We start from the raw sequence: 22,995 nt of genomic DNA on the forward strand, positions 1-22,995 counted from the left end.
TCTAGTAGGATTAAAGCTTAGGCTGTATTTAATTAAATATAGTGAAGTAATATATACATTATAGGCTAGTATACTTTGCAACAGCCTATTGTATTTGATTGTTGTATTCCGGATATATAAAATGTAGACCTATTAGGCTATGAAAACATCAAACGTAGAAAAGTATTTCTGTTTAAGACTGCAGTTTCCTACAGCACAGTTTTCTACAGACATGGTTACAGCTGTGTGTGTTGCGTGCTATGCCAGTTCGTGCGTGGGCGATTAGTGTAGCAGAGAAAGGATAACCCCTGCCGCACCACTGCCGCGTTGAAGGGAGCTTCACGCGGTCGTGAGGGAATCCTGTAGGGAGTTGTTTGCGTAAGTCGTGCAGTCGAAATATTACTTTTCCTGTCGCGCAACGTCACCTCATCACGCCCAGTTCCCAGAAAGGCTGCTATGCTGTCTCTCATTGTTTCGGGAAAAAATAAGTAGCCTATTAGTCAGATAATGCTTGGTCATTTATAAACAAAATAGGCAAAGCTACATGAGGATATCAGCGTTATCTGTATTACGGTGATATATAATAAATGGTCGAAGTTTTATTCGAACGTGCTGTTCATTCATAAACACGCACGGATGTCGTAGGCAACGAGACTTGGCAGAGAGCCCCTTTCATTTTTGTATTACATCACATACGTACCTTGCAAGGGTGGGACTGTTGCTATTTCTAGAGAGTGCGGGAGGGAAAGGGGTGAGTGTGTGAGAGAGAAACGTTCATTTTTTGCTCATCAAACCAGATGATCTCATCATGTGATGCATTACATGCATCATGGTGCGCAACATTTATACGTGTACCTTGATGTCCGTAGCACTATTGGGGTTCATCCGTCCTATTTTATAGCCGCACTTCAAGTAACGCATCATCCTAATGGGATCCTCTCTAAAGTCCTCTGGCAGCCTTTAACTCCCTAAAAATTCAAAAACAGTTGTGAAACCTAGGCCTGTTTGTAGAGGATTGTTGTTGACTAAACAACAACCTGCTTAATATGTGAATCTAGGTAAGAAATTGTATGGATGGCCTAAGAGAATGCAGTTAACCATCTGTCATACTATGACAGCCTATAGATACAATGGTGGTTATAGCAGTGTTGACTTTCCTAAGGGGATTGTCACAAAAGTCTAGTTCACTAGAACCATTTCTGCTACAAGGGCCTTGTGAAGAATGCATCTATTCTACAGTATATGTTGTGTTGTTTCTATCAACTTCTGGGTTGGGGGATTCAACCAAATCAACATGTGTAGCCATTTCCGTCATTTTGAGAAACGGTTAATACTTCTTTATCCTAACCACAAGAGTAGCAGTAATTCTGATGATGTTGTAGACACATGAGGCAGGCCCATAAAGGCATATTGAGAAAGTGTGCATACATTATTAAATGTTAGCATACTGTATTTTAAGACTTCATGTGTTGGCCTGTGCATAATAAGTTATAACTATGCAAGAAAATACAACAGTATAATAGTACTAAGACTATCAGGAAAACTATGGAGTCAGAGACTGTCGTGGGTTAAATTCTGGCCCCAAATAGGCATTATTTTCTGTTCCAGAGAGTTTTGCTTACAAGGTGGATGTGAGGGAGACTAATGGGTAGCAAACTGAGACTCAGTGGTGTCCACTGTAAAAACACTGTGTTCCATCCAGTGGACCTCAGACAAAACTCTCATTGGTTACCATTTGTGTGCTTTATCTGTGTGTTGTTTATATATGGAGGGTAGACTTACTCCCTTAAAATTTTACTTGGAAATATAGTTACGATTCAGGGTTATTATTTAGCATTGGTGCCCCGCCTTTTTGTAATTCAATTTCTTTCGTATTGATCTTCATCCTGTACTGACTGATATATTATCGTCCTGTGAAAAAGTAAGTACACCCCCTGGAAAGTTGTCTTTTTTATGTATTTGGACACGTAATATTCACTTAAACGCTATTGACAGATGTAGGTAAACCAATTTAAGAAATTATACTCAAACATTGTTTTGCAATCACCCAATCATTATTTAATCATCAAAAGTCAACAGAAACTCCAGCTCATCATTCAGAAAAAATAAGTTCACCCCTAGCGTCAAAAGCTGGTGTTAAAAAAAAATGGCAGTTTTCTCTATCAGTCTCTTACAACTACTGGAAATAATTTTTGCCCAGTCCTCTTTACAGTACTGCCTCCACTGTACCGTGTTCAAAGGCTTTCTTTCTTGCCTGGCCCACTTCAAGTCCAACCACAGCATTTCAATAGGATTAAGATCTTGGTTTTGACTCAACCATTCCATAACCCTGCATTTCTAATTTGAGACATTCTTTTGAAGCAGGTTGACTAGGCCCGGATGGTTTACGGTTGGTATGAGCTTCTTCTGTTCATAGTCAGTGTTTAGTTTTTTTCAAACATGCTTTGTGGCAAAAAACTCCACTTTAGATTGATCAGTCCAGAGTATTTGTTCCAACAAGTTTTTGTCTTTCCCCAGATGTTGTCTGGCAAACACCTGTTATGTCTTGATACTTGTTTTAAGAGGAGAGGCTTCTTTCTAGCCTCCCCTGTGGACCAAGTGAATGCTTTGACATGAATTGTGGCAAGAGAGGCTTGTAGATCCTTTGATTTTACCCTATAGGGTCCTTAAAGACTTATTTGAGCATCTTTCAGTCAGCTCTTGGAATGGATTTGGTGGGGGACAACCTGTCCTACACAGATTGCCAGTGATTTGAGATTTTTCTCAATATCCAGATGATTTGTCAGACAGTGGAATGAACTTCAAATTGGCGTTGGAACCCCACCCGTAATGTTTCTTCTGTGAGCCTTGGATAAATCTTCTGATCTTGGTATGATTTGCTAACCACACAACCACATGGTTAAGACCAAACTAGACCATGTTTCTAATATTTGCACCTGATTTTATGCATTTGGTTTTAATTGTAGTCATGTGGGTGTACCAATTTAGGGTGTACCAACATCTTCTGCAAAAGGAAATTTGTATTTTTGTTTATTTTAATTTCATAAATGGTTTTAAAATGGTTTGGTGTGATTTGTTGAATCCAGATTTGTTGAATTGTGTTAGCTTTTACTCATGTTTTCACATGACTGTACCTGATAGTATGGTGTAAAACAACCGGTCTAGTGGTCTATTCATATCTGCTGCTACAATCTGGTGTGTTCTAAAAAATGTTTTGTTTACTTTAATTCCTCACTTTCATTCCAATATTGAATGCATGTTTTTCAGTGCTGCCTGGCAGAATGATAACGTTTATAGAATGTGGATACAATGTGTTCAGAATTTGGAATTTAATTTTGTGTTTGAAGAATGAATTGGATCTATTTCAGATATTCAGCCTTTCTAGGCAGATTGGAAACTGAGTAATCCGTCATTCTAAGATGTTTGTTAAAAACAAGGTGCTGAAAGGCAAAACAGGATTGCTCAAGTACTTTACCAAGACAGCATACCGTATTTGTTCTAGAGGCAAGAACACGTGCCTTAGCCTCTTTTAAATAATATAGTACATTCATTGGTATTTCAGTTAGTTTCTTCACCAGTGTAGTAGTTCGATGTGTGTGAACTATTAGATGTCCCGACACAAACCTGACAAATTTGTCCCCACATGGTTTTTTGTCTGGTCAATTCTAGGAAACATTAGGTTAGGTTTATTTTAAAGCGTGCATTTGTTCACATTGTTAGAATTGGGGTTATTTTAGGTCTAAGCATTACAGGTTAAGGCTAGGGCTAGATTAAGTTTAGACTTATAGGTTAGATTATTGAGATTCATATTAGGGCTAGGGGAAAGGGAAAATGGATTTCTGTGTTTCCAGTCCCCACAAGTGTAGACGTGTGTGTGTGCAGGTAGTGTAGGCAGTGAGAGCGTAGACATTAACTATGCAGGCTGTAGTTACGTCAGAGCTGTTATAAAACTACTGCAGAGGGAGAGAGTGGGCTTTATAGAGACAGAGACACATTTGCAGGTATTCAAATATTCATACCAGGCCCTCAGGATAGGAGAACAAGAGTTGTCCAAGTTACCGCCAATATCCAGTTAGTTCTCACAGCCACTGCAGAAGAGTGGGACAACATTCCACAGGCAACAGTACACAGCCTGGGCAACTCTATGTAAAGGAGATGTGTGGCACTGCATAAGGCTAATACTGGTCACATAAGATACCGATTCCTAGTAATGTGTAATCAGTTGGTTTGGCATAATGCATTCATTTATATTAACTGATTCTCTTATATAAACTGTAACTCAGTAAAACCTTTCAATTTGTTGCATGTTGTTTTTCTCTTTTTGTGTATGGTCTGCTTCAGGTTATAGAAATATGAATACACTGTATATATATATACAGTGTATATATATACATATATATATATATATATATATATATATATATATATATATATATATATATATATATATATATATATATATATATATATATACACTCACTCACCTAAAGGATTATTAGGAACACCTGTTCAATTTCCCATTAATGCAATTATCTAATCAACCAATCACATGGCAGTTGCTTCAATGCATTTAGGGGTGTGGTCCTGGTCAAGACAATCTCCTGAACTCCAAACTGAATGTTAGAATGGGTAAGAAAGGTGATTTAAGCAATTTTGAGCATGGCATGGTTGTTGGTGCCAGACGGGCCGGTCTGAGTATTTCACAATCTGCTCAGTTACTGGGATTTTCACGCACAACCATTTCTAGGGTTTACAAATAATGGTGTGAAAAGGGAAAAACATCCAGTATGCGGCAGTCCTGTGGGCGAAAATTCCTTGTTGATGCTAGAGGTCAGAGGAGAATGGGCCGACTGATTCAAGCTGATAGAAGAACAACTTTGACTGAAATAACCACTCGTTACAACCGAGGTATGCAGCAAAGCATTTTTGAAGCCACAACACGCACAACCTTGAGGCGGATGGGCTACAACAGCAGAAGACCCCACCGGGTACCACTCATCTCCACTACAAATAGGAAAAAGAGGCTACAGTTTGCACAAGCTCACCAAAATTGGACAGTTGAAGACTGGAAGAATGTTGCCTGGTCTGATGAGTCTTGATTTCTGTTGAGACATTCAGATGGTAGAGTCAGAATTTGGCGTAAACAGAATGAGAACATGGATCCATCATGCCTTGTTACCACTGTGCAGGCTGGTGGTGGTGGTGTAATGGTGTGGGGAATGTTTTCTTGGCACACTTTAGGCCCCTTAGTGCCAATTGGGCATCGTTTAAATGCCACGGCCTACCTGAGCATTGTTTCTGACCATGTCCATCCCTTTATGACCACCATGTACCCATCCTCTGATGGCTACTTCCAGCAGGATAATGCACCATGTCACAAAGCTCGAATCATTTCAAATTGGTTTCTTGAACATGACAATGAGTTCACTGTACTGAAATGGCCCCCACAGTCACCAGATCTCAACCCAATAGAGCATATTTGGGATGTGGTGGAACGGGAGCATGCCCTGGATGTGCATCCCACAAATCTCCATCAACTGCAAGATGCTATCCTATCAATATGGGCCAACATTTCTAAAGAATGCTTTCAGCACCTTGTTGAATCAATACCACGTAGAATTAAGGCAGTTCTGAAGGCGAAAGGGGGTTTATACAGTATTAGTGTGGTGTTCCTAATAATCCTTTAGGTGAGTGTATATATATGCATGTATGTATGTATGTATGTATGTATGTATACACTACCAGCCTTTTTCACGATCCAGGAACCTGGCAACAATTTTTTAGGCAAACTGTCCTGCATTTTTATTGTGTAAGCCTTGTGGTAACAGATGGTGTAGCCCTGTTTGACTCTGTTCCTCTCTGTATTTTCACAGTGAAGAAAGCCAAGCTGGATGGACCCCAAGGTGAGTTCTGCTGATAACCAGAAATAGAACAGATTAAGAAGATGATAAGGCGATAGTATGAATTTGAAATACTTTCTACTTACTGTTCTTTGTTCTCAATTCAGAAGAAATTTGTTTTTATGAATGTCTGAGTCCAGTTCCAGGTGGTTTTAATAAGCTAATGGATATTCAGGAGGTTATTTAATAAAACAAAGTGTTTTATTACGTTTTACCTCATTTAAAGTTTTTCAACACTGGCTCAAATTAGATGAGAACCCTTCTGGTTGATTAACTTCTAAGAAATACAAATATTAAATGTAGATTTAACCAACGGGGTGGGTAAGTTGTAAACGCAGTTGTTTCTTTTTCTTCCTTAGAGAGTAATTCAAGTTATTTCTCCCTGTCCCTCCCTCACAGAGAAGTTCAACACGTACGTGACCCTGAAAGTGCAGAATGTCAAGAGCACCACCATCTCTGTGCGGGGCAGCCTGCCCAGCTGGGAGCAGGACTTCATGTTGTGAGTTATCCCTCCATCTCCCACTCTCCACCCTTCTAGCCTGGATTCCGTTTTGTTTCACACTCCCTCCTTCTCCCCTCTGACCCCCCTTTCTCCCTTCATTAGGATGTCTCCATATTTAATCTCTAACTCTTTTTTCCGTGTACTGCTCCCTCATCCATCTTTTCATCTCTTCTCCCTCTGTCATTCAATTCAGCTTCCTTCCTTTCTCTCTTTCCCTCTCCCTCCACTCTTTTATCTTCTCTTCCTACTCATTTCTCCTTGATCTCTTTCTCCCTCCTACCTCCTCTGTTCTTCTACACTTCTCTTGTCTTTTCCCGTCTTTCTCTTACTCCAGTATTTTCGCTGGAGCTCTCGGGGGATGTTTCCATTAAGCAGTGTGGATCAGTGCATCGCCATTGTTTTTGATAGTGTACATTTTAGCCAGTGTGTGCTAGTTTATCTGGGGTGTAGTGTAAAGAAAGTCTAGAACCGTTTCACTGGTATGCATTGTTAATAGTCAGTGTATGACTAGTTTCACTGGTTACTAATGAACCTGGTGTGTATGATATTTACAATACTCATTTGTAAATATGGAGATAAGTAATGGGCCAAAAAAGCTCACCTGAGGTACATCACACTGTATATCTTTGATATTTAAGAAAAACAACCATTGAAGAACATTCCACTGTTTTCCATTCCACTGGATTAGTTACTCAGATCCCGCAATCATCTAACATAAATCAGCTTCTGTCATCGGTTATTTTTAATTCGAATACCCTTTTCGATATGCATGCTGGCAGTCAGCAGCGAACTTGTTTCTTGAACAGTAGCATTGTATCTGGTCCAAATGTGTGTGGTGTGCCAGTGAGTTAATGTAATAGATGTGTTTTTGACTAGGATGCTGGTGGGTTATGAAAGGTGCAGAATGCAGCCGCAGGCTGGCTGACTGCAGTGTCCTGTGGGTGGTGTGATGGTGTGAGGGTAGACATTGGATATTGTGCCACAGACTGTTGTGTAAGACTCCAATCCCCCTGTAATGGCTTCCAGTACTCTGCTTCAGTTACTGACAGTAATCAAAATGGCACTTTAAAACAAGTCGGAAATCCTGACTCTCTCTCTTTTAATTAAAGTTCCCATTCTGTCCCTCCAGGCGCTAAATACCATCTCAACCTCTCTCCCTCCCATTGCTTCCTCTATCCTCTTTATGGCACCACTGTCTCTCCCTCTTTCACACACATAGACCTGCACACCTTCAGGCCTACAGTATTTCCAATCCCCTGCTCCCTACTCATTCTCTCATTGTGATGTGTTTCTCTCTCTGTTTAATGACTCCCAGTTGTCTTGTAATGGCTGTTTATTACAGTCCTCCCAGTCTTACAGGCTGTTTTTTTTTACAGTCCTCCCAGTCTTACAGGCTGTTTATTACAGTCCTCCCAGTCTTACAGGCTGTTTATTAGTCCTCCCGGTCTTACAGGCTGTTTATTGCAGTCCTCCCGGTCTTACAGGCTGTTTATTACAGTCCTCTCGGTCTTACAGGCTGTTTATTACAGTCATCCCGGTCTTACAGGCTGTTTATTACAGTCATCCCAGTCTTACAGGCTGTTTATTACAGTCCTCTCGGTCTTACAGGCTGTTTATTACAGTCATCCCAGTCTTACAGGCTGTTTATTACAGTCATCCCAGTCATACATGCAGTTTATTACAGTCCTCCCAGTCTCTCTTATTGAGCCATTTTTTTGTATTTGCCAGGTAATTAGTGGGAACCCAGCCGTGGGTGGTGGGTTGGTGGATACATGTGCTTGTTTGTGTTTCTCTGTGTGTTTCTCTGTGTGTGTTTCTGTGTGTGTTTCTGTGTGTGTTTCTGTGTGTTTGTGTGTGTGTTTCTGTGTGTGAGTGAATAAGAGAGAGAAATAGTTATTTCTATAATCACACAGAAAATGTTAATGTCCCACCCTACTCCACTGACAATTTATGCCCTGTTCATTCTAGTTTCTCCTCCAACTTCTCCTCTTCTCTTCTCCCTTATCTCCATCTCCATCTCCCTCCCCCCTTCTCCTCTTCTCTTCTCCCTTATCTCCATCTCCCTCCCCCTTCTCCTCTTCTCTTCTCCCTTATCTCCATCTCCCTCCCCCTTCTCCTCTTCTCTTCTCCCTTATCTCCATCTCCCTCCCCCCTTCTCCTCTTCTCTTCTCCCTTATCTCCATCTCCCTCCCCCTTCTCCTCTCTTTTTAGAAATGGGCAGTTAGAAAACAATACATTCTTTTTGAATGACTCTACCAACTAGAGAGTCATGATATGTTTTATTTTGAGTGACATTGACTGGCAGTGTTTTGTTTGTTTGAACAGCTGGTAGCAATGAGTTGTACTAACAGGATCACTGGCAGATGGTCCTCCATCTCAGTGGTCCTCCATCTCAGTGGTCCAAAAAAGAAGAGAAAAATAGATCAAGCAATCTTATGTAGTTGCAGCTGTAATATTACATTTATTTTTAAGCCTAGCAGTAACAAATGTACCATATTAAATGACTTAATCACAGCAATGACAGCAATAAGCCCCCTATGTTGAATGAGATGTGAACAAGAGGAATCATGTCTCTGTCATGTTTTTGGTTTGTCATTCTCCGCTAGGGGTTACTTATTAAGATTTGTACTGTTCTCTAAGCAACTCTAAAAGATCTCATTGTGTAAAAAAATGGTTCCTCTCCTCCCATTCTTCACTCCTCCCCTCTTCCTCTCCTTCAGTCCTTCACTCCTCTTCTTCCCTCACTCCTTCCTGTCTGGGTATTCATGTCATCCTAACAGAATAATTTTAGTATCTATTTCCCCAAATCTCTGTCCTGCTGTCTTTCCCCCTCTGTATGTTCTCCTCTGGCTGTCCTAACCCTCTCCCTCCTCTCTCTTTCTGTCTTCCGTTCTCTCTATGTCACGGTCTAGTGAGATCAACCGGCTGGACCTGGGGCTAACGGTGGAGGTGTGGAATAAAGGGTTAATCTGGGACACGATGGTGGGCACAGTGTGGATCCCCCTGCACAGCATCCGTCAGTCCAACGAGGTACCCCACCGCACCTCCCTAACCCAGGGCCTGGAATATAACGGAAAATCACACAGTCACTCAATTACTTCCTGTACAAAGATCCTAGGACAGACGGGATGTTCTATTAGTCTAATCCCAGAGCAGTTTTAGCAGTTTTATTGGCAATTGTCATAGTAACAGGCCAATGTTAAGCAATATGCAGTAGAGAAAAGGACCTATAGTAACTAATAAGGATATTGAATGGTAGATCAGTTCTTTCCATTTGTACATGTAGGAGGGTCCTGGAGAGTGGTTGACCCTAGACTCCCAGGTAATCATGGCAGACAATGACATCTGTGGAACCAAAGACCCCACCTTACACCAGGTGCTGCTGGATACACGCTTTGAACTGCCCCTGGGTGAGTGACGGAGGAAATGAACAAACAAACATATGAACGGATGACTGAGTTAATCTGTTAACAAATGAACAAATGAACAAGTGAGTGAACAAAGGCACAGATGACCCACTTCATTGTGTCCCTGTAAATCCCCACAATAACATTAAAGTAGTTGACTTTACAAAAACAAAGACTCCATGTCTGAAGACCGTCTGCCCGGGTCCTTGCCTTTAACTTCAAACTGTCTTCTCCTAAAACTGATTGGGTGTCATTTTACGCTGCCTCACATCCTGTCCCATGGCCAGTACTGATGATTTTGACTGAGCACCAGTCAAGCCCATAGGCTATTTAAAGTTCTGTGGTTTTTGGTGGAAGTCACACGGTCAATGTCACTGGTAGCCAATTGCATGTGTGTGCTGGTCAACTGATTTATTGGTTTCCTGTTTTCAGACATTCCTGAGGAGGAGGCACGGTATTGGGCCAAAAAACTGGAGCAACTCAATGCCATGAGAGATCAAGATGTAAGCTATTATCCAACACAAATCAGCCTTGGTTATACAATATGACTTCTGTAGGGTTGAAGGGTTGGGTCGGGGACTGATCCCAGGGACTGAACGCCGGGATTAAACTCATACTGTATACAGGGATTGACCCCAGGGACTGAACCCAGGGATTAAACTAATACTTAACACATGGATTGACTCCAGGGACTGAATCCAGGGATTAAACTCATACTTAACACAGAGATTGACCCCAGGTATTTAACACAGGGATTAAATCCATACTGAACACAGGGATAGAACTCCCTTCTGATACACGTGATCAGAATGACTTATATCTCTATGTATTTCAGATTACTGATACACCTGATCAGAATGACTTATATCTCTATGTATTTCAGATTACTGATACACCTGATCAGAATGAGTTATATCTCTATGTATTTCAGATTACTGATACACCTGATCAGAATGACTTATATCTCTATGTATTTCAGATTACTAACCAGTACTCATACCAAGAAGACCAGGAGCAACCACTTGCTGTTCCAGCAACACAGTGTTGTGAGTAATCCACCAATCACTGAGCTTGTCTGATAGACTGGTGTAAGCAATTAACCAATTACAGTCCACTTTTCAATTTCTTCCTGTCAGTTCAGTGAGAAGTATTTCATAAAAGTGTGTGGGGGTGTTTCTACATCGATGAAGTGAAACATCGACTTGAGTATCGGATACACAGAGACAGTGTTTCTGGAGGTGTCAGTTTGAATCTGCTGTCACAGCTCTAAGTGGGTGGAACTTGGATTCTGGCTGTCTGCCCATGACCCAGACGAACCTACTGTGTCTTGACACACACACACAGCTAAGCATGTTGGCAACTGAGTTTTGCCTAACAATAACAATACCTGCCAGTCTTTATCCCAATGTTCCCTGACAGCACAGCAGACCGAATGTACTGTGGTGAGCAACAGTGGATAGTTCAACTGAAAGGTTCTGAAATCCAGGAAATGATGTTGCCACTGTTATATTGTCATTGTCTCACAACAGCCTTCCATCTCTTTGTAGGTAACTGGAGCCTGTGGGGAGACCAACAAAGTGAGTACCCTTGGCATTTATTAGACTCTTGTTTACATTGAGAGAGTAGGTGAAAAGAGAAAATTAAAACATTTCATCTGAACTAATCTGCACTGATCTAAATAAACATTCCGCAGAAGGTTCATAGGGTTAGAGGTATTTCAAAGGTTGTATAGTGCGTTATCTGCTGTGCTGAAAAGTTACCAGTACAAATGACAATGTGCAAAAAGTTACCGGTATGAATGACAATGAAAAATACATTCAAAGATGGAAGTTTATAAGTGCAGCTCTGTTTCCACCTAATTTTGTGAGCAGTGTGCCTATAGTGAGAGCCAGGTCTGTCTATAGTGGCCTCTGTTGATAGCAATGCCATACTCAGTAAGTATGTACGTAGTTTTTATTTTGAGTTAGTTACAATGGTTAGGTTTTCTGGCAGTTTTAGCAAAATGTAAGCAAAATTCTGCAAAGAAAATTTTATCCTGGGTTAGGGTTAATTATAAAGTACATTTTTGGTTGGTAAATAGACCCCAGAACTCACAACCATAGAGGACTAACTGAAGTAATGTATGTATATTTTCTTCATTTTAGTATTTTTAATGACAGGACAGGAGGCTAGGGAGACTAAAATGAAGGGTGCAGACAGTTGACCGAGCTCAGGCTACAACACCTGTGTAGCTCTGGCGCTGATTGGAGTATTTTAAATTAGATCCTGATTGGAGTATTTGAAACTAGATCCCAATTGGAGTATTTTAAACCAGATCCTGATGGAGAATTTCAAACTAGAACCTGATTGTAGTATTCTAAACTAGATCCTGATTGGAGTATTTTAAACTCCCTCCTGATAGGGACATTGAGTTTTGTGTTCTTTTTGATGGCATTGAAGGCTGCTTTTCGCTCCTCTCTCCCCTCTGTCTGTCTCTCTCACTCTCAATCTCACTCATTCTGTCTCTATTATCTTATCTGTGATTTGCTGATGGTCTTATATCATTTATATTACTCCATCTGAATCCATTTTATCACTGCAGTTTTGCTAATTCACCTCCATTCACTTACTGGAAAGAGGGAGGGAGGGAGGGAGGGAGGGAGAGATGGATGGATGAAAAGATTGAGGAAGGAATAGAGGTAGAGCAGGGATGGATGAAGGAAGGGATGAAGGTAGAGTGGGAGTGAGGGTCACAAGGGATTATAAAGGAGAACTGATTTCCTGATGGTACCATATTGCAAAACTCCTCCATAAACTAACCTCTAACCCATTGTATTGTGAAGGAAAAGCTAACAGCTCTGCTTGACATCAGCCACTGTGAACGATTCCTTTGAAACAATGAAACCGCCTATGCTGTTTTCCTCACATTCCCTTTAATACTGTCCCAGCTCCAGTGTGGAGTGGATTTAATTTTCAATAGCTGGATGCACATGTTCCTTCTATGTCATTAATTTAGATGTAACAGCTGGCCGTGGCCTGTGCCTTTCTTTTCTATGTTCTGTGTAGTTATATTCTAGTTTGCCTGTTTCTACGTTCAGTTTAGTTTTCACTTTGACCTGTGTCTCGTTAAGCCCTTGTTAAATCCCTATTTAAGTTCCTCCTGCCCTAGTGTTTCTTGTCTGTCATTGTTTGCTACGGTGTCTGTTTCGTGGTACCTTGTTTAGTTTTTTGGCTTGTGTAAACACACCTGTGTCCTGCTACCTCCTACAATGTGACATTAGATTTTTAACGTTAGATATTTGAACAGTAAAGTGGGGAACATTTGAGGAGATTATCTTTGCTTGAAGGGTTAGATTGGGACCCATGCTGCAGCTATACCTGTATGCGAGAGGCAGTGGCTTACACCGCTTTCTAATTATACACCACAGGCATGAAGTTTAAGAAGTACAACAAAACCAATATTGTGGCGGTTTTCTGGTGAGGCAGGATGAGCGTCACATTGACACACTGCTGACGCCAGTGCCGGAATTGAGCTGAACTGTACAGATGCCACTTCTGTTGACACAGCAAAATGTGATGAATTAAAAAGATGAGGCGTGGTGGCTGTAGCAGCCCTTTGTCAAGGTTCCAAATGATGAGGAAGAGGAAAAGGGAGGAAGGGTTGCTCTTAAATGAATGAAATGGGGTGATTTAGTTCTGCGTAACTCTCCCGGCCACCTCGGTCTCTGATCTATAGCAGCCTACAACTCCATACATCTAGAAATGGACATTACAGAATTGTGATGTTTAGGGTAGATAGCCGTGACAGATCTATGTTATCTATTTGTATGGCTAGTACATTCTGGGTTACATGGCGAACTCTATAGGAGTTGTATGGCTGGTGTTGATATGGCCCATATCAGCTGGGCACTCTGAATGAGTGGTTGTGATCATTCATACATTCTTCCTTGGGGGATAATAAATGAAGTTGTCTCTTCAGTCTGCTTGAAGTGGAAATGACTCTTTAAGCTTAGTTCACACAGACCATCTAACTGAATTCAGACTCAACTGGACTTTAATGGGAAATATTGAGTTTGATTCTAGTAGGATCCGCGTCCGTATGTTCCTGATCTAAACACAATTGACAAAATCTAAACTAATCCAGTTGAAATAATTCTAGATTTTCTCTGATGTGTATAAATGAGTCCTGCGTCTCCGTACTGTAATGTAGATTTCATCTCACCCCCTCTTTACTATTTCTTCTGTGGTATACCCTCTTTATTTTAACATCTCCTATAACCTGTCTCTCCTATACCCGCTCTCTCCTGTATCCACTCTTACACTCATTCTCTCCTATACCCACTCTCTTATACTCTCTCCTATTCTCACTCACATAAACCCACTGTCCTATACCCACTCTCTTATACTCACTCTCTCCTATACCATCTCTCCTATACCCTCTCTCTTATACTCACTCTCTCCTATACCATCTCTCCTATACCCTCTCTCTTATACTCACTCTCTCCTATACCCTCTCTCCTATACCCTCTCTCTTATACTCACTCTCTCCTATATACTCTCTCCTATACCCTCTCTCCTATACCCACTCTCTTATACTCTCTCCTATTCTCACTCACATAAACCCACTGTCCTATACCCACTCTCTTATACTCACTCTCTCCTATACCCTCTCTCCTATACCCTCTCTCCTATACCCACTCTCCTATACCCTCTCTCCTATACCATCTCTCCTATACCATCTCTCCTATACCCTCTCTCCTATACCCTCTCTCCTATACCCTCTCTCTTATACTCACTCTCTCCTATACCCTCTCTCCTATACGACCTTTTTCAAATGGTCCCTCCAATGTGATAAGGGTTACAGTATGGGGTGGCCCTTATCAGGTGATCTATAATAGATTGTCCTCTCCAGATGAGGACCCAGACAGTGCTGTGGATGACCGGGACAGTGACTACCGCAGTGAGACCAGTACCAGCATCCCTCCCCCCTACTACAGCACATCCCAGCCCAACGCCTCCGTTCACCAGTACCCCATCAGGGACCAGCGGCCCTCCTCCTACCCCCCCTCCAACAGCTGTGACCCCCTCCACTACCACCAGAGGGATATTAGGTGTGTGTGTGTGCTGTCTGTTGTCCTGCTCCAGTCTAGTGCCTGTTGTGTTCCCTCAGTCTGAGGAAAACAGTCCCCACTCCCTTGACTGTCCCTGCTTCTCGTTGAATTATTCAACAAGCATCTCATGGTCAATACTGCACAAACGTGTGTGTGTGTGTGTGTGTGTGTGTGTGAGAGAGAGAGAGAGAGTCAGAATCGTTGCCTCCTCTCTCCCGTCTTTCTTTAATAGCCTCATTTATCATGGAGTAAAAATACTCCTCCTGTGTTTGTTCCCGGTGAAGAGGCTTGATCTTTTTCACTTGTCAGCTTTCTGTTCTGCTCTATTTATTTCTCTCTCTCTCTTTCCTTCTCTATACCGCTCTTCTTTTGTTACACTCTCTTTCTCTGACTCTCTCTCTCTCTCTCCTCTTCCCACAACTGTATCTTTCTTTCCTTTTCTAACCCCTCTATTTCTCTATCTCTCTCCTTGTGTCTCCCCTATGTTTCAATCTCCTTCTGTCTCTCTTCTTCACTATTTCCTATCACTGTCTTCTTGTTTGTCTCTCTCCAGTTTTTCTCTATCAGCCTGACACTGCTGGTTCCATTGTGTTTCATTGATAAAGCATCCATTCAGGGAGTTTCAGTCAGGTGTAATAGTAGAATGGCTCCAGACATTGTGTACTCTAGGGAAGTGTCTGTCTTTCCCTCCACCATGACCATAACTTCTTACTCTTCTTTTGTCTATTGTCTCCACATTCATTCCATCTTTCATCCCTTTATCTCCCCCCTCTGTACCACTTTTTCCATGACCCCCAGTCCAGCGGGGAGCTATGCGTCATCAGCAGAGCTGAGTCGATGCAGCAGCCAGCTGAGTGAGGAGGAGTATGGCGAGAGAGACCCCTACGACGAGAACGACTCCTACCACTCCTGCCACTCCTCCGTCAGCTACAGCAAGGGCTCACCTGACTGGGACCCGGACGAAACCCAGGGGGGCTACAGCGACGAGGGGGGCTACAGTAAGGACGGGGGCGAAGAGGGGGCCCTCTATGAGGAAGACGACGGAGGTTTGTACGAGGAAGAGGGGACATATGAGGGAGAGGAGGGGGAGATCTATGATGATGAGGAGTATCCTCTGGACGGAAACTTCAGTGAGGATATGGACATTCCCTACACCCCCACGCCCACCAGCACGGCACCACCCACACTGGACATCCCAACTGCTTCCCGACCTCCTCTGGAGAAACAACCCTCTCTGCATCAGCAGCAGACGCCACCAGGTCAGCCTGTCAGCCAAGGCCCAAATCAGGCCCACCCCCCAGGCTTGGTTGCTGGAGGACACCCCCCTGGTCAACTACAGACCCAGGGCTCTCAAGCCCAGGGTCAACCTCAGCAAGCCTCAGCACCTGCCCCAGCCCCAGCCCCAGCCCAGTCCTTCTTCTCCATGGCCAAGCCCTTTTCTGCAGCAGTCACAGGCCTGGCTTCCTCTTTCCTGTCCTCTGGACTCCCTAGTGCCCAGCCGTCCCAGGCTCATCCCCCAACCTCCCAGCCCCAGTCGACCACCTCCCTCCCTCCATCTCAACCACCCCCCCAGGGTTCACAGTCTTCAAACACAACCCCCCCAACTCAGAATGCCCCCTCCACGGCTCCGCCCTCTCAGGGACAGCCCCAGGCCCGCACAACCACCCAATCAGAAGGCCTCGATGCCAAACCTCCCGTGTTTGAGGACCAACTCCTTCAAGAGGAGGACAAACCCATTCCATGCGACGTAAGAACAGCCAGCCCAACAGAAGAGGAACCTCCCATGGAAGAAGAGGAGCAGCACTATGATGAGAGCTGCCCGGCCACTCCCCCTGTGGAGAAGGAGGCCCCTCCTGAGAGGTAACCTGCCTCCCAAACCTCCTGTCCTCCTTACCCGTTCTGTTTTGGGGCGTGTAGTACCCATCAGACCTGTTCTCCTCCTGTCCCTGTAGTCCCCCTGCAGAGGAGGTACCCAAGGAGCCTGTGGACCCGTCTGTGAGGGCTAGGGAGAACTGGCAGCGAATCATCAACAAGGTCCAACAGCAGCTTCGAGAGGTAAGGTCTCATACTCAGCCCTCATCCCAGTCCTAGTCCCAGTCATTGTTCCAGTCCCAGTCATAGTTCTAGTCCCAGCCCCAGTCCCAGTCCTAGTCCCAGCTCTAGTCACAGTCCTACACTACTGGCCCCAGCCCTGTGTTTTACTATTCCGGGTCTCTAGATCCAGGCTAGTCCCGGCCTAACCCCTGACCTCACACCTGCCCCCGCCCTAGTCCTCCCCCCTCCTCTTGCCCAAAACCCCAGCCCTATTTTCAGCTGCCACCCCCCTCCCTCCCTCCCAGCCTGTAGCCTAGACCCAGACAGGGCTTTATCCCAGTGTGGAGAGAAGCAGAGTGGACAGTAGACACACTCTGAAAGTCTCTTTTTGCTCAGCTCTGAAATATGAATGTGGTGTAAATTTTTTATTCCCAGGGCTAGAGGGAAATGTTCCTGGGACTATTCTGAGAGACTTTTTTAAATGTGCCTTTAGGTAGTGCATTGCAGGCCTAATATATCACACACAGTATACAGTGAAGATTTGAAATTATTTGAAAATTAATTTAAAGTACACATTTGCCCTTAGTATGGAAAATGACTAACACAAAAAATATTTGTATCAGTTCACTCGCATTTATTCACATATCATTTTGCCAATCATTACTTTTGAATTGAATTAATAAACACTTGCTTTAATGTTTATGTTGATGTTTGTCATGTTGCTTTTTTTATGTGTTTGGTTGATTTCCCCTTTCACCCTTTTTTGTTTGTTTGTTTGTCCCACTCCTTTGTTTTCGTTCCAGTTTCATGTCATTGCCATAGAAATACTCACATGCACTTTGGTCGGCCGTGATTGGAGCACATTAACAGGTGGGTAAACAGTGATTGGTTGCTCAAGACAGTGGAGGACCTGTTGGCCATTAATGTTCCAATAATGATCATATTCATTTTCACTTCAATTTGCCCTTTCCATTTTACTTCACAACAACTACACTATATGATATCATATAATGTTTAATAGTTTGCCTCATTGGTTTGAACACTCTGCACTTTCAATACTCTGATTTTATAAGTGTAACATTCTTTCAGCCAAGTCCATACAAGTTTCCTTGAGTCAAGTAAAATTGTCAAGAACATTTCTGTCATTAGCTTTGCAATGGTGCCTGAAAAATCTATAACATTATACTTGGTTGTTTTGACCCAGTATACAGTTGTAATTGATCACCATTTCAGTATTTCTTCATATCTGTGGGTTTATGATAAATCCCCAGCACTGCAGTGTCAATCTGGCCTTAGATTAAAACTAACGAAACAGCTTTAGAATGTGGGAGGGAGCAGCCCAAGGTCGAGTAATAACTCTCCCTCTCTCTCTCTCACTTTCTCTCCGTTTCCTTCCTTCTCTCTTTCTTTTTCTCTCTCTGACCCTTTCTGTCGGATTCACCCCCCCTCTCTCTTTCTCTCGCATTCTCCGTCATTGTGTTTCTCTGACCCTGAGTGGTACTGTTCACTGAGGCTGTAATGACTTCCCATCTGAGCAGGAAGATGTGAGTCAGCTGGCGGCAAGGCGCTTAAAACACATATTCCTCGGCCATTCCGACTTGTAAATGCTAGCTACCGCTCTGCTATTTCCAAACCGTTGCGCAAGGAATAGTCATTTACTAGTCTTGTATCAGCTCACTTGCACTCAGACGGGAGGTTTGGAAATATAGCTTAATAGCTTGGAAATATTTAAGATCAGCAGGAGCTAGTTTTAGCAAAACTCTGCTGGTTATAGTATGAATTTTAACAGCTAATATCCAGCCGTAACACACGAAAAATATGTGCATGCACCGAGCAGTTTTTGTTTGTGTTGCATGTATTCTTTGAATATATATATATATATATTTTTCCCCCTATTTAATTTGATTAGAAACACATGAATACACTCAGTTTCTCTCAATAATGTCATTTTTGTTGTTCAGCCCAATGCATTTTTCAAGTAGCTTAGTCAGAACAGTCAATAAGCATTTGGCTTGTGAGACCTTGATAAATCTTAATCACCAAAGGTTTATTAAACAGATCAACAGTGAGCAGACACTCCGTGTTTATTCAGGCTATATTATTGGCATACATTATTTATGGTAAATAGTTCATGAAACCAGAGGTAATACTAATCAGTATCATAATATTTAAACTTTATTTTCTAAAAACAGTTATACTTATTTTATAAGGAATGTATTCAAACCCCTTCACCTTCTCCACTCTGTTATGTTATAGGCTTACTTTTTAAGTGATTATATTTGGTTATTTGTACACAAAAAAAAAGAAATTCTGCCAGTAGTGAAATTGAAACACTGAAACATCTCATGTAAATAAGTATTAGGACCCTCCACACTGAGCTCAGATGCATCCTGTGTCCTTTCATCATCCTTGAGAGTCATTGAAACTTGATTAAACTCCAGGTATGCAAAGCTGGTACAGGAATGTCCAGGAAGACTCATAGCTGTGATCGCTGCCAAAAGCTGTTCTACTAAGTACTGAAGAAAGGGTCGGACTACTTATGGAAATGCAATATTTCAGTTTTTCTTCTTCTAAATATTGGCACAAAATAAAAAATATTCATCATTATGGGATATTGTCTGTAGATCAATGATACTGAAATACCCAGTCAATAACACAACAAAATGTGGAAAAAGGAAAAAGGTGTGAATACTTTCCAGAAAGCATTGTATAATTAAAACCAATGATTTGCCGGCATGGATTCATGTTGAGAACATATGACGTGTGAGTGCAGTGCAACTTCTTACGTGTCAATGGATGGGCGCAAGATATTTCTTTCCAATTAAAATGTACTACTATAATTTATTTTTACCTATTTGAAAATGTTTGCCATGTTTGCCATGTTCATCCTTAGCCATAATTAATTGTACAGAAGGTGTAGCCCTAATATCAATGTGAATGATATAAATATATATTTCATATTAAAGCCATGCAATTACTTTGACTGCTAACAGGTTTAAGTTCATCTATTTAGCAAAGCTATTTTGTTTCTGTTATTTTACAAACCATAACAGGCTAACATTAAAAGTTTGTAAATACACAACATATAATACCGTCTTGGAGCGTGATCTGGCTGGACTGTGAGGTGTCAGGCATCAACAGCTATAACCATCCACTGGGTCTGACATAGCACCCTATTCACTATATAGTACAATACTTTGGACTAGGGCCAATGAGGCTACTTAAAGTGTCCTGGTCATAATGAATGCATTGTATAAAGTGCAGTTCGTAAGCCAGTTAGACCACATGGTGATGGCCCTAGCTCAACTAGCTGAGGATTAAAGAACTGTGATGGGGCTGTGAAAGTTCAGTCTGTTAAAGCTACAGTCTGGGATTGTAACTGTAAATATGTTGCTGGACTTTTAAATTAATGATAAGCACTGTGATTCGGCATGTGAGTCACAGAATCTAGCTTTAATAAGACTTCCAGGTCTATAGCAGTCAGAATTGTTGCAGGCCCTGAGGGACAACTAAATGATTGTTTTTCTTTGCTCCCTTTGGGTAGATTGATCAATTCAATTCATTGATTAGTCAGAGTTCACTTCCTCGATGCCCCAGTTCTGAATCAATTCTTCAGTAAAATGTCCTCTTCAAGGTCTCTATAGAAGTAATTTCACAGTTTACTAGGTCTAATGTAGCTTTGTGAAAGGAGCGAGAGGGTGGGATGAGGGGTGGGGTTAGAGAGAACAGGAAAGGGAGGAGAGGATAAATAGATGTATGAATGCAGAGGTAGGAAGAAGATATATGTGTGTATATATATATATATATATGAGAGAGAGATCTGTAACGGCGTCTTGGCTACCTATGCTATTTGGTTGGGCATCTCGGCTACTTCAATATTTATAGGGCCTCTTTGCACACTGGAGTTAAAAAGAACGAGATAAAAAGATAGGTAGATATATAAATATAAAGGTTGAGAGAGAGAGCGGTGTGTCTGAGACAGTTGTTAGGGTTGGAAATGGTCTTGATTCCCCTGTTTGAGAACATCATCCCCTACATGGGAGGAGAAATCCAACTTGAGTGCTGAATGCTGCAGTATAGAGCCTCTATAGACATGCTCTGCATATGGTTTAGGATTCATTTCCAAAGTTCACTGAATGAGTCTCACCGTCACACAGATATAACTGTATTCCCTCCCCGTTGCCCCCCTCCCTTCTGTTTCTCTTCCTACCTCTCTCTCTCTCTCCAGGCACGAGGAGAAACATCAAACTCCTTGTGGTTTGGTAAAGGAGGGTGAGTTACCTACCCATCACTCTCAGTGATCACGTACTGTAACTATACCATTTAGTCCCTGCAGTTACCACTATGACATACTGGCTGGAATGCTGTGCTCGGTGGTACGGGAGCTTCGTGCCCTGGATGTGCATCCCACAAATCTCCATCAACTGCAAGATGCTATCCTATCAATATGGGCCAACATTTCTAAAGAATGCTTTCAGCACCTTGTTGAATCAATGCCACGTAGAATTAAGGCCGTTCTGAAGGCGAAAGGGGGTCAAACACAGTATTAGTATGGTGTTCCTAATAATCCTTTAGGTGAGTGTATGTTTTACTGTAAAGTGTAAATGTTCAGTGGTTCCTGGTGAAAGAGAGGTTACCTCAGAGGGTGTTTGTTCCCCAGTCCAGTGGTGGGTATTGACTGGTGGGCTGAGTGCCCTGAATGGACTGGCAGTTAATTTGTAAATGAAGCAGACCTTATATAGATGGTGACTGTGGCTGCATTCAGGATTTCCATCACAATAACTGTCGTTAACCACTACACCACGGAACTGTACTTTTGCCGGGTGTCAGTATAACCTCTTGTCTCTATCCTGAACAAATCCTGTTTTGCCATTGACCATTGTTTAATTGGCCATTCGTGAATGAAATGTATACAGTTTAAAATGACTAACATTTCTTATTAAGTTTACCTCCACCAGAAATAGCGGCTATGTATTGCGTTTGCCACTGTCCGTTTTAACAGCGCATTAGCCAGTAATAAGCTTTACCGGTATCTACTAACTTACTGGTATAGTCATAAGTCTGCCAAAGCTATTTCATTGCATAGGATAGGAACGTATTTTCTTCTTTCATGGCAAAACAACATACTTCTTTCTTTCATTTGTGAAGGACATTTATACAATAACTATCAAAAAAGGCGACGATAACTACATTTATCATCAAGTGAAAAGACGAGAGAATCCACCAGAAATAATTAATAAATGTCGTTGGTCTCAATAGATTCAAACGTAGGTCTTCCATATGAGAGACACTGTCGTTAACCACTACGCCACGGCATTACACGTTTCTGTAGTCGCTAGACTCCATTGAGGATTGTGTTAAATAGGCTTACTAGTATCTACTAATTTCCTAGGAATAATCATAAGAATTGAGAAATTGCTAGCGAGAATGTAGATGAACTATTCCATGCCAGAAACAGTCGCAATATAACCGTATACAGTTTCAGTTAAGGCTTAAGATATCATAACTACGTTGTTAAGCCAGCTAATGTATTTGTCTATCCTGTCCCAAAACACATGCACAGATGCGTACTTCGAAAATCCACCATAAACAGTCAGCAAAGTTTTCGTCTATAAGGAATAATTAATAATGCGTACTACGCATTGCCTGCGAGGAGAAATGAACTCGGGACCTATAGGTCACAAGTCTGCTTCTCTAACCACTACGCCATTTATCAAGTGGTACTCACTCAGTCAGCCAGCCAGCCAGCCACTTACTCAGTCAGTCAGTCAGACAGAGACATTCACTCTTCTTAGCCGGCTCCGCTTACAGCAAAAAGCGGTCCTGCAAAAACAGAATGCAATGACATGCAAATGATTCATCCCTATATTCAATTAAAAATTGTACAAAGACAACATATCAAATGTTGAAACTGAGAAATCTTTTTTGGGTTGAAAAATACATGTCTATATTGAATTTGTAGCCAGCAACAAATTTCTGGCTACAAATTCAATATAGAAAAGTATAAAAAAGTTAGGGCAGGGGCATATTTACCACTGTGTTGCATCACCTCTTCTTTTAACAAAACTCTGTAAGCATTTGGG

The 22,995-nt window shown here is 42.0% G+C and overlaps 1 protein-coding gene across 3 annotated transcripts in view; it reads left to right on the forward strand.

Annotated features, from left to right (window-relative positions):
- The window catches only part of LOC105020519 (protein unc-13 homolog A), a 43,025-nt gene that overhangs the window by 813 nt on the left and 19,217 nt on the right, over positions 1-22,995 (forward strand). For all 3 annotated transcript variants that reach the window (XM_034291571.1, XM_034291574.1, XM_034291572.1), the window contains exons 2-12: positions 5,853-5,882; positions 6,279-6,378; positions 9,294-9,411; positions 9,668-9,791; positions 10,221-10,291; positions 10,768-10,834; positions 11,336-11,365; positions 14,680-14,878; positions 15,677-16,738; positions 16,831-16,933; positions 21,141-21,184. In XM_034291571.1, the coding sequence (XP_034147462.1) occupies positions 5,853-5,882; positions 6,279-6,378; positions 9,294-9,411; positions 9,668-9,791; positions 10,221-10,291; positions 10,768-10,834; positions 11,336-11,365; positions 14,680-14,878; positions 15,677-16,738; positions 16,831-16,933; positions 21,141-21,184 (1,948 nt within the window). The remainder of the gene's footprint in view (positions 1-5,852; positions 5,883-6,278; positions 6,379-9,293; positions 9,412-9,667; positions 9,792-10,220; positions 10,292-10,767; positions 10,835-11,335; positions 11,366-14,679; positions 14,879-15,676; positions 16,739-16,830; positions 16,934-21,140; positions 21,185-22,995) is intronic.

This window comes from Esox lucius, chromosome 3, assembly GCF_011004845.1.
Source record: "Esox lucius isolate fEsoLuc1 chromosome 3, fEsoLuc1.pri, whole genome shotgun sequence".
NCBI classification, from domain to species: Eukaryota; Metazoa; Chordata; class Actinopteri; order Esociformes; family Esocidae; genus Esox; species Esox lucius.